The 12,671-nt window shown below is 40.5% G+C and overlaps 1 protein-coding gene across 4 annotated transcripts in view; it reads right to left on the bottom strand.

Moving 5' to 3' along the window:
- The window catches only part of NUP54 (nucleoporin 54), a 35,590-nt gene that overhangs the window by 21,260 nt on the left and 1,659 nt on the right, over positions 1-12,671 (bottom strand). For 3 of the 4 annotated variants that reach the window (XM_003265774.3, XM_030819013.1, XM_012499454.2), the window contains 3 exons: positions 10,191-10,274; positions 9,951-10,097; positions 50-276 (listed from right to left, as the gene is read on the bottom strand). In XM_003265774.3, the coding sequence (XP_003265822.1) occupies positions 50-276; positions 9,951-10,097; positions 10,191-10,274 (458 nt within the window). Of the gene's footprint in view, positions 1-49; positions 277-9,950; positions 10,098-10,190; positions 10,275-11,358; positions 12,637-12,671 lie in introns of those variants that run through there. The other variant, XM_030819014.1, reaches the window with a different exon arrangement.

Raw genomic sequence — 12,671 nt, forward strand, 5'->3', positions numbered from 1 at the left:
TCTGTTATAAAAAATCTTCAATTGAAGATAAAAATAGTATTAATAATACCTTAAATCGGCAAAAGGGATTTTCTTGTGTGAATTCCACTGGCGGAATATTATTGTTGAAATACCCTTTTCCTGTTCCCCAGAAGGCCTGCAGTTGATTCCATTTTGCCAAAATAGCATCTCTCTCATCTCCCAACAGCGTTGGAGCAGAAAGAGCACTCGCAGTATTTATCAGCTGGTTGGACTGGGTAGGAGCTTGTGTAGGCTGACTGAAGAGACCACCTAAAGCTAAAAATGTACCCAAAATTAGTATTTAAAAACAAAACAAAACAAAACTTAATCCAGATCCTAGGCATGGTAGGCAAAATAATGCACCCCCCCCGCCAAGATGCCCATATCCTAATCTACAGAACCTATAAATATGTTATCTTACATAGCAAAAGGGCCTTTGTAGATGTGATTAAATTAAGCATGTTGAGATAGAGGGTTATCCTGGATTGTCAGGATGGACTCAATGTAATCATAAGATCCTCAAAAGTGGAAGAGTGAGCTCAGAGTCAAACAGATCTGAAGATGCTATGCTGTTGGCATATGACAAGATGGAAGGAGCCTCGAGCCAAGAAATGCAGGAAGACTCTAAAAACTGGAAAATGCAAGAGAATGGACTCTCCCTTAGTGTCTCTAGAAGTAACACGGTATTGCCAAGACCTTCATTTTAGCACAGTGAAACCCATTTCTGGACTTCTAATCTGCAGAAACTATAAAATAATAAACTTTTATTGTCTTAAGCCACTAAGTTTGTGGTAATTTGTTATGGTAGCAATAGGAAACTAACACACTAGGCCAAACCTTATGTTAAATTTGCTTTTCTAATAATATATTTTTTGAGACAGGGTCTCACTTTGTTGCCTAGACTGGAGTGTAGTGGCAAGATCATGGCTCACTGCAGCCTCAACCTTCTGGGCTCAAGCAATCCTCCTGCTTCATCATCCAGAGTCGCTGGGACTACAGGAGTGCACCAACGTGCACCTGGCTAATTTTTTAAAATTATTTTTTGTAGAGACAGGGTCTTACTATGTTTCCCATGCTGGTCTCAAAACTTCTGAGCTCAAGCGACTCTCCTGCCTCAGCCTCCCAAAGTGCTGGGATTATAGGCATGAGCAAGTGTGCCCAGTCCTAATTATGTTATCCAAATTAATTCCATTACCGGAACACAAATTGGGTCCACAATATTAAACCTACACATGAAAGAAAGAAGGGAGGGAGGGAGGGATGCATGTGGATAAAGAAAAGTTTGTAAAGATGTAGGATTTTTTAAAATAACCTTTATTGCTGTTATATTTGTATAATAAATTGGGGGATACAAAGCAAGTCTAAAAATCATTGTTATATCAATACCAGCTTACTAAACATTTTCTTTTCTCTCATTATTAAAAAATATATATAGTAATAACAAATGGATTAACCATCAGTATTCTAGGCTAAAACTTTAGATGGCTGTGTAACTTTGGGCAAATCACAACCTCTCTGGGATACCAATTTCTCTAATGGAAAGAAGGGCCAAGTTCTTAGGGCAGATAAGTATTTCCCAAAGTGTGAGATAAGTATGTCATCTTTTAACAAAGGGAGGAGCAAGTCTAAGGCTCAGAGCTTAAGGCAAAGGTATCTACCTAGAATTTATTTACGCTATATTTTCTTTGTACTTAATTTCAATTACCTTTTCCTTAGAGCAAATGATACTAATTTTCCACTTACAGCAGCAATAAATTTTACTTTAAAATAACTGTATTTAGTGTTTCAAAGTAAACTGATTTAAAGAAAATTCTTAAATAGTAATACAAATGGTATGTAGATAAGGAGAAAAAGTGAATACCAAAATGACCTGAGTTTTAAAACACTATATTAGGTATTATTTAAGTTCTCTTTCAGCTCTAAACATTGAAAGTACCACAAGGTCCATGGAGCTTCTACAGAGCTAGAGAGAGGCTCTTTTACTCTCCAGAAAAGTATTAATTCCCAAATTAGTATATATAAATATTGGCAAGAACTGGACTAGAACTCAGAACACTTGAATCCTGGTTTATTATAAGGTCACTTTCTATCCTTGAGCAAGAAATTCCTGGGCTTTATCTTCCTCAACTTTTAAATGAGATGAATCAACTGTGATCTCTATACCGAGACATATGTAGTCAGTCTCCCATGTTGCTGATTATTCCTTTGGCCCCCAAAGAAAATCTTCACCTTCTGTTGAATACACATCTCCTTGAAAGCCCTTCTCCTTTAAATTTACTGACAATACAGTCTCTCTTGGTTTTTTATATATATAAACACATTCATTCATTCATTCACCATTAATTCATACAACATATATTTACTGAGTACCTACTAAGTGCTCAGAGCTAAATACTAAAGATACAGTGGTAAACAAGGTAGACAAGGTACATTAAACAAACTGAACACATCAAACAAATATTAACAATTGTGATAAGTCCTTCAGAGAAGTACAGAGGTTCTGGGAGTACTAATAAGGGAGCTGATCAAGCCTGAGAGAGGGGTCAAGAGAAGACAGTTCCATTAGCACTTCAGTTAGGGCCTAAAGGAAGGAGTCAGCTAAGCCATGGGGTAGAGGTAAAGGCAAGCAGTATATGTAACATCTCTGTAGAGACAGAGAGAGGAAGATGAGCGGACAAAAGCAATAAGGAGGACTAACAATGAGGTAGGAAAAAACTAGACTAGAGTGTCACAGAAGTTAAGGTCTCCCATTGGCCAAATGCAACTAACTGAAACTTATTTATTAAAGCCCATGCATTGAAAATGGCAATTTTATAAAGTACAGATCAAATTTTTTAAAAATCCTAACTCCTTGGATACCATTAGAAATAATGAGGCCACCAATTCCTTTTTACAAAAATTGTCCATTAAAAAGAAAAAAAATTATCTTGCCTTTACTATACAAACTGTACACCAGGGTGATCAAGCAGTCTTGGAGGATGAAGAAAAAGTTCCTTTTACAAAAGAAATTTCAGTGTGATGGGGAGGAAATTAGAAAATCACCATTTTGCAACTCCTAATAAGATAACTGATTGAGGCAATGATCATCAAGGAATGAAACCATTCGGTTATAGTAAGATAAAGATACACTGTCACCATCTGAACCTACTGATCAATCTCAGCATCACCAAAAGTGAGATAGCCTCTCAATGTGATGTGATATGAAGCACACAGCACCACTTGCAAAATGTTCTTACCAAAAAAGCAAACATCAAGTCCCTAAAGCAAACTTTATTTACCACAATTATGAGAGATAAAGTTAAATAATATTACAAGGAAGCAGAAGAAAAATACAGAATGGGGGACATTTAACAAGACAACTGGAAAATTCATGAGGGAAAAAACAGAATGCGGAATTCTTTATACTAAAAAGAACTTAAGGGACATGACAAGAAAATGAATGTGTGGTCCTTGTTTGGATCATGATTCAAACAAACCAAATAAGAAAACACTTTTGAGACATATAGGGAAATCTGATTATAGATGGGGTATTAGATAGTACCAAGGAGTTATTGTGGGTTGGAATGAGGTACACATTTTTAAAGACAGAAGTATAGTAAAGTAAGCATGAAATGATATGCTTGGGATTTGCTCTCAAATACGTCAGTGATTTAAAAAAAAAAAAAAAGGAAAAAGGAGATGGACAATAACAAACGTGGCAAATTCTGACTTTTGATGACTCCAGCTGGTATGGTTCACATCACTATTTTTTTTTCTTTATTAGTATTTTTCATAATTAAAGAACTGTAAGTGTTCACTGGATTTACTGAGATGATTAATGACCTTAACTTATTTGATAAAATAAAGAAAACAGAAACCAGATTGGCAAATAGTTTGTGAAGGGGAGGAGAGTGGTAGCTGAAGTGAAATGTGAGATTAAAGTAGTTTTTTTGTTGTTACTACTGTTTCAAGAAAAAATAAACTTTGAGTTACTTAAATGTGGATGAGAAGGTGAAGACTGGGGGAGGGAGTATAGCTAGAATAATCAACAGCACACACATCCTGAGAAAGCAGGAGGTTATAAGATCCTGAGTCAGGTAAAAAGAGGAAAAGGCGGATAGAGGGAGAAAAAGAAATAGATTTGGTGGAGGGAAGTTGAAGGAATTGCAATAAGGGATTCTATTTTCTCTTTAGTTTTTTTTTTTTTTTTTTTGAGACAGAGTCTTGCTCTGTCACCCAGGCTGGAGTCCAGTGGTGCGATCTCAGCTCACTGCAACCTCTGCCTACCGGGTTCAAGCAATTCTCGTGTCTCAGCCTCCTGAGTAACTGGGACTACAGGTGTGTACTACCACGCCTGGCTAATTTTTGCATTTTTAGTGGAGATGGGTTTCACCACGTTGGCCAGGCTGGTCTCTGACCTCAGGTGATCCGCCCACCTCAGCCTCCCAAAGTGCTGGGATTACAGATGTGAGCCACTGCGCTCAGCCCTATTTTGTCTTTGAAGTAGCAGTCAAGGCCATCTGCTAAAAAGTAAGAACAGATAAATTTGAGATTTGAAGAGAATAAAGGTTTAAAATTACTGCTATAGAAAGCGGGAGAATAAGTTGAAAGTAGAAATTTCACAGGATTACCAGGCAATATTGAGACCTGAGGTTGGTGATCAAGAATTTAGAGGTATTATACCCTCTTCCATAATGTGTGATTTTTCTCAAGCAATATCTACATAGACAGTTGGGCTTATAAAGGCTTGGGGTTTTTTCAGGCAAATGTGACACAAAAACAAGCAAGTCTGGCATACTGGCAAGAGATATAGAAATGGAAGGCCATGGAATCTAAACTAGTTAGAGTAGCGAAGGCAGAAAGCTAACAGAGCAGAAAGTATCAGTTGTCGAAAGATCCAACGGTCTTTTGAAGGATCCTCGATAATCCATGCTTTGGCTTGGAAAGGACTTCTGGCGGTTGTTAGAAAAGCCAAATGTGACTTTTCCCCTTGATTCACAGGTACTGCCAACTGAGATAGGTATAGCTGTGATTAGTAAAAGAGAGCTAATAAGTATGAGGAATACATGGACGGGCATCTCCATACTGAGATAGGACAAGCGGTGATCCTAACAATGCTGCTCAGTAATTTATGGTCAATATCCTACTTGGCTTGGGGGTAGGAGACGGCAGCATTTAAGTGTTAGTGTTTCTAAGAGTTTCGTTCTAGCACTCTCCTCTTACTCTGGAATCAGGTCTCCTAAATGACATCATCCATATCTACCACTTTAAATACTACTTATGTTCTGATGGCTTTCATAAATATATACAACTACCCAGGGGACACCTCAAACTCATTATCTACCCACAAACATCTGCTCTTGCTTTAGTATTCTGGATCTTAGTGAAGAGCAAGGGATCCTTCAGTTACGCCACCCAGAAGCCCAAGATACGTTTATCCAGTCATTCGCTTTTATTGATTCTACAAGTTAAATCTCTCTCAAATTCACATCCTGTTTTTTCTCTCCACTCTTAACTGTCTCTGCCTTAATTCAGGTCTTCACTATTTCTTGCTTAGATTTTGGCAACAGCTTCACCAGATCTCTGCCTCCATTCCAACCCACCTATAATCTATCTTCGTATTTCTCTAAGAGATACTTCTAAAAATCTGATTATTTTCCTGTCTAGCTTAATCCTACAACAGTTTAGAATTGCTTAAGGGACAGCTCCTTAGTAAAACATATAAGGCACACTGCTTCCTTCCTTCCTCCCTCCCTCCCTCCCTCTCTCTCTCTTTCTTTCTTTCTTTCTTTCCCTCTGTGGCCCAGGCTGCAATCTACTCAGCTCGCTGCTGCCCGCGCCGCGGACTGCCTGGGACTGCCGCTGCACGCCACCGCTGCCTGCTTTTTCTCGTTTGGCTGCAGGCGCGTGGTCGCCATGTTGGCCACGCTGCTCGCCAGCTCCTGACGCCGAGTGCTCTGCCCGCCTCAGCCTCCCGAGCCCCTGCCCGGCCACCGCCCCATCTGGGACGTGGGGAGCGCCTCTGCCCGGCCGCCCCGTCCGGGAAGAAGTGAGGAGCGCCTCTGCCCGGCCGCCCCGTCCGGGAAGAAGTGAGGAGAACCTCTGCCTGGCCACCCTCGTCTGGGAAGTGAGGAGCGCCTCTGCCCGGCCGCCCCGTCTGGGAAGTGAGGAGCGCCTCTGCCCGGCCACCCACCGTCTGGGAAGTGAGGAGCGCCTCTGCCCGGCCACCCATCGTCTGGGAAGTGAGGAGCGCCTCTGCCCGGCCCCCACGTCTGGGAAGTGAGGAGCGCCTCTGCCCGGCCCCCCGTCTGGGAAGTGAGGAGCGCCTCTGCCCGGCCCCCCGTCTGGGAAGTGAGGAGCGCCTCTGCCCGGCCCCCCCGTCTGGGAAGTGAGGAGCGCCTCTGCCCGGCCACCCATGTCTGGGAAGTGAGGAGCGCCTCTGCCCGGCCACCCCGTCTGGGAAGTGAGGAGCGCCTCTGCCCGGCCGCCCCATCTGTGAAATGAGGAGCGCCTCTGCCCGGCCACCTATCGTCTGGGAGGTGAGGAGCGCCTCTGCCCGGCCGCCCCGTCCGGGAAGAAGTGAGGAGCGCCTCTGCCCGGCCGCCCCGTCCGGGAAGAAGTGAGGAGCGCCTCTGCCCGGCCGCCCCGTCCGGGAAGAAGTGAGGAGCGCCTCTGCCCGGCCGCCCCGTCCGGGAAGAAGTGAGGAGCGCCTCTGCCCGGCCGCCCCGTCCGGGAAGAAGTGAGGAGCGCCTCTGCCCGGCCGCCCCGTCCGGGAAGAAGTGAGGAGCGCCTCTGCCCGGCCGCCCCGTCGGGAAGTGAGGAGCGCCTCGGCCCGGCCGCCCCGTCTGGGAAGTGAGGAGCGCCTCTGCCCGCCGCCCCGTCTGGGAAGTGAGGAGCACCTCTGCCCGGCCACCCATCGTCTGGGAAGTGAGGAGCGCCTCTGCCCGGCCACCCATTGTCTGGGAAGTGAGGGGCGCCTCTGCCCGGCCATCTATCGTCTGGGAAGAAGTGAGGAGGTCTCTGCCTGGCCGCCCCGTCTGGGAAGTGAGGAGCACCTCTGCCCGGCCGCCCCGTGTCTGGGAAGAAGTGAGGAGCGCCTCTGCCCGGCCGCTCCGTCTGGGAGGTCTACAATGGAGGCCAGAAGCAATGTGGGGGCTGGACGTGGTGGCTCACGCCTGTGGTCCCGGCACTCTGGGGGGCGAGGCGGGTTGATCACTTCGGGCTAGGAGTTCGAGACCAGTCTGGCCAACTTGGCGAAACATGAAAAATACAACAGACAAACCAACCAACCAACTCAGTGACAACAAAACAGGTCTACCCTGGAGTCATACTCTAATTTTTTCTATTTTTCTCCCTTTCTGATCCTTTACCCCACTTTCTTTTTCTTCCTCTTCCTTCTCCCTCTTCTTTGTCAAATAGAGGATTGAGTTATTATCACTGATCCACATAAAGTCCCTCTCTACCTTAACTCCCACCCCCCATTTCTATTCCCCGACTTCCCATGTGTAACCTTCCTAATATGTTTGATACGCATCTTTTTGTTTGTATGTATTTTTAGAAAATGTTTATTGTTTTTGTGTGCAAAAAAAAATTAATTAAAAAAAAAAAAGAAAATGTAAACATATAAGGCACACTAATAATCCAATTCATATCTATCTCTCTAACTCTCACCACTGACCCTGAGGTCATTTATGCATTAAAACTGCACTGATCTAGTTTTACTGGTCCCAAATGCATTATACTCTGCCATAAACCATGCCATGTTATTTCCTCTGCGTGGATACCCTAGAATCTCCTTGACTATGAGCAAGGATTGTGGTCTTCAACCTTGTACACCCAATGCCTGACATAAGATATATACAATAAATGGCTATTACATAACAAAATGAGCCCCTTTCAATTTTAAAATAGCACCAGATTCAAATTCCCATTTTCCTAACAAAACTAAATGGAACTACAGTTACTCATAGTTGGAGAGACTTTATTTCAAGAAACAAAGGAAACACTTCACTTTTGCTGTCCTTTCCTTAACTAGTTAAATATTTCATCAAATTTTGTATTTTTGCAGGATTGTAGAAAAGATGAATGACTGGAATAGTTGAAAGAATAATTCTGAGAATACTATTCTATTATCTTCATCCTACTGTTAGGCAATCCTTGAAATTTATGTTTAATAAGTTAATAACTAATCTTCAATGACTGAGTAGGATGAATTTTAGCCAGTCAATCAAATTACTTAAGAAAAATGAAACAAAAGTAATTTTAAGAGGCATCAGATTGGAAAAGTGAAAAGAGCACTAGAAGGAATAGTTGAATTTATGTCCCTGTACTTTTTCTAGAGAGGTATACAGGTAAGTCACAATCTCTCAGGTTCCTCTCTTCACCCATAAAATGGGGATAACAAAAGTATTATTTCACAGGGTTCTTGTGAGAATAAGTTAATCCATACAGAACAACCCCTGGAACCTACTGCTATACCAGCTAGTAAGGATGATTAGTAAGGAAGCCATCAAAGACTAATAACCAGACTATGTCAAAGGGACTTGGGAGCCAACTTGAAAAGGCTTGCACTGGCCAAAGATGTAACAATTTAACCATCAATAAGAATGGTAACTGCGATGGATTAAAAAATAGCAACTAGTTTAAAGGCTGCAGTTTCTGACATTAAAAAAAAAAAATTGGTCATCTTTGGAGAATGCTAGATAACCAATTCTTTATTCTGAAAACCAGTAATAAAGAGAAAGAATCAACCGAACAGATGAAGTCAAGTTTCTCCTCATGGAAGTATTTCAACAAATAAATGAATCCAGGTGGAATGGCACTATTTGTAACCCCTAATGAATTAATGGATCTAGGTAATGATCACCAATGGCTCAATGGCTGATCACTCAAAAAAAAAAAAAGATATTATATGTCTTCTGATAAAAAATATGCCTATAAAATAATCTTGCAAACAAACAACAACAAAACAACAAAATATATATATGTATGCCCCAGATCTAACCCAATCATCAAGAAATACAGAGAACAAAGGAATGTGTTAAACTATACCATAGGTGTGCAGTCAGAAAAGTCTTGACTAAAAAACTCTATAGGATAAACAATCTGTTTTCTTCAACAAATTAAAAAATAAAAAAGAGAAGCCAGGCGCAGTGGCGCACGCCTGTAATCCCAGCACTTTGGGAGGCCGAGGCGGGCAGATCACGAGGTCAGGAATTCGAGACCAGCCTGGCCAATATGGTAAAACTCCGTCTCCACTAAAAATACAAAAATTAGCTGGGCATGGTGGTGTGCGCCTGTAGTCCCAGCTACTCAGGAGGCTGAGGCAGAAGAATCGCTTGAACCTGGGAGGCAGAGGTTGCCGTGAGCCGAGATCGTGCCACTGCACTCCAGCCTGGGCGACAGAGCAAGACTGTGTCTCAAAAAATAAAAATAAAAAAAAATAAAAAAGAGAGATAAAAGAGGAGCCTCTAGAGATTTAAGACAGGCAAAACTAAATACTGTTTACATACTTGAATGACAAAATATAAAGTAAGGAAATGATCACCATAAAAGCCAAGACTGCAGGTCCTCTGATGGGGAAGCGATTGGGAGGGAAACGTGGTAGGCTTCTGAATTGGCTGGCCAGGAACCATCTCCTGACATGGGCAGTGATTACAAGGGTGTTAACCTTTGTAAACTTATATATAATTCATTAAGCTGTACTTTTGTGCAGTTTCTCTATTTGTTATTTTTAACAACAAAAATTTAAATGGAATGATCCTAAACACAGGGACCTTATAATCCTAACTGTGCCAATCAGTGTTCTCCCCAGTTGCTATCATATTTAAACATGAGAAGTAACATTCCTAATCCTTTGGAATATATTAATAATTCTTATAAAAAGTCCACTAAAGTATTCTGAATGCACTCAATAATGTCAGCTAGTATCATTACGGTTTTGTATTTGAAGCTGAAAACCTCATACTTACTAGTTTGCTGCTGCTGCTGTTGTGTATTAAATCCTCCAAATCCCAGTCCGGTTCCCAAACCAGTACCTAAACCAGTACTACTTCCTGTTGTTGTGCCAAAACCAGTACCAAATCCAAAACCTTTGTTCTGAGTACCACCGAAGAGTCCTTGGAATGAAAAATTGGAACTTCGTAAGTTAAAAAAAAAAATCTGACCTCTACTTCATTTACTTCTACAAATGACTTAAGATGGCCTCTTACCAGTAGTGCCTGTGTTAGTGGGGGCAGAAAAGCTGAATGCAGAACCTGCAGTTGTAGTTGTTGTCCCAAATCCTCCAAATCCACCTAATTAAAAAAGAACAAAAATAAAAAGAATCTTTTGTATATATAAAGGCAACTTCTTTTTAAAATTATTTTATAAGTAATTGCTACATATAAAATCAAAATATATTGATCTAATTTTTCCTTTCTCTAGTTTTAAGATCAATTTTTTAGAAAACTGTACTACCAATCAAGAAGTCAAAATGTTACAAGAAATGAACTAAGCATTTAAAATAGAAATATCACAATGTAATATATACCCTTCAATTAAAGGGGTGGTTAACAGTTACAACTAAGAAAACACATTAAGCCTATTGCCATAATTCTAAAATGACTATGTATGTACTTTTAGAGGAGGTGTTGCAAATTCATATGCCTAGAAGATTTAGACTGGTAACAGTAAAGAGTAAAGTAGACTATGTGTTTACTGACAGGTGGAACTGTTTAAAATGAACAGTTTTTTTAGATCAGCAGTTCCTAAATTCCAGCAGATACAAGAAAGGTAGTTTAGTAGTGTCACATATTCCCATTTTTTACCCCAAGAGAAACAGGAAATCTGGATTTTCTATGTAAAATTTATTGGTTTTTGGCCCGGCATGGTGGCTCATGCCTGTAATCCCAGCACTTTGGGAGGCCGAGGCGGGTGGATCACGAGGTCAGGAGATCAAGACCATCCTGGCTAACACGGTGAAACCCTGTCTCTACTTAAAATACAAAAAATTAGCCGGGCGTGGTGGTGGGCGCCTGTAGTCCCAGCTACTCAGGAGGCTGAGGCAAGAGAATGGTGTGGACCAGGGAGGCGAAGCTTGCAGTGGGCCCAGATCGTGCCACTGCACTCCAGCCTGGGCAATGAGACTCCACCTCAAAAAAAAAAAAAAGAAAAAAAAAAATTATTGGTTTTTAAACCCTAATTCAACATTTTTTTTTTTTTTGCAAGGAATTCAAATGTTTCGAAAACAGCATGCCAAACATATCACACTGGCAGACTTGTTGCCAGTTTGCAACCTTGGTTTTAGTGAATTAATTTATGTCTAAATGAACTTATATTTCTACTTAGTCTCTGTCAAGACTAAGTAACTTTTCAAAGGAAGCATACCAATATACTTACCTCCACACAACAAGAATGTGTTTCTTGAAGGAAGAGATTTGACAGATAAATGGAATGCTAGCCAATCTAAAATTGTTTTGTTATTTTTGTAACTTATTGTCAGTCTTCAGCTGATTACCAATGTGGTATCAAAGCCTTTCAAGACAAATGTTTGAACCATTAGTGTCGAATTATATTGCAGGTTTTTTGGAATCTTCCTTTAATCTCATTTATTTCTGGTATACAACACAGATTCATCAATATTGCAATATAGAAAATACAAGAAGAAAAAAATGCAACCATTTTATATTAATCACCTCATTCTGATTTGGAAAACTACTCAACAGTAAGCTGCATGTTACATGCAGGCACAACTAAATATTCTATTTACTTGTAGGCTGTATTGCAGTACTGAAAACGGTAAACATTTTCATAAAAATCACCTAAAGTACTAAGCACTGTTGCAATTTCTTTTCATTACTCTTCACTTCCATAGAATAACTATGATATAATTTGAATTGGCTACACAATAGAAACACTAGTCAGTTTCTCATCATGCTCCACAACATCAAAAATGTTTTAGTAATAGCAGATCTGCAAGTATACAAAAATAAAAAGTAAACAAGAACGTCTATCAGCCCTTTGCTGAAGGTTAACATACATAAAAGTAGTTAAAACATGTTACATTATCATAACTCAAAACTTAACAGTGATAACTCCAAATGAACATGAAATCAAGCAAATACCAACAAGTTTATTTATTGTTGAATTATGAGCTGGGTGGCTTTATTCGGAAACACAAATTTCAAAGTAAGATTTCTGTTTTACCCAGTGCCAATTTTAAGCAAACAAGGAAAAGTAAACACATCAAAGGACAGTGATATGTGATCACTTCGAATACATCTTAATTAAAATGGATCATCTTGTCTTTGAAGTTTTCAAATATTCTTCGAACTGTTTTCAACTCAGATGCTAGGGTGATAATCACATTGCAGTAACCAGTGAATGAACAAACACCAAACTTCCCAATTAAGGCAATTGTTTAGGGAGTAAACAATGTTTATCAAATGCATATAATTGGCATGGGCACAAGAGGCATAACGTAAGAGACTATGGACGATAAATTCATATACGAGCAGCTGAAGAACAAGTTTTTTTCTACAGTGTCACTATGTAAAGCACACATAAACCTATTTTAAATGTATATATAATATCATTATTGTTTTGCAAAATTTCTAATGAGCTGCAAACAACCCACATGCACATGAAAATCTTCATAATTATCTTTCTGAATGCAAAGACGTCTAGCTTACCTTTTAGAATTCGATGCTATA

The sequence above is a fragment of the Nomascus leucogenys genome, chromosome 9 (assembly GCF_006542625.1).
Source record: "Nomascus leucogenys isolate Asia chromosome 9, Asia_NLE_v1, whole genome shotgun sequence".
Taxonomy (NCBI): domain Eukaryota; kingdom Metazoa; phylum Chordata; class Mammalia; order Primates; family Hylobatidae; genus Nomascus; species Nomascus leucogenys.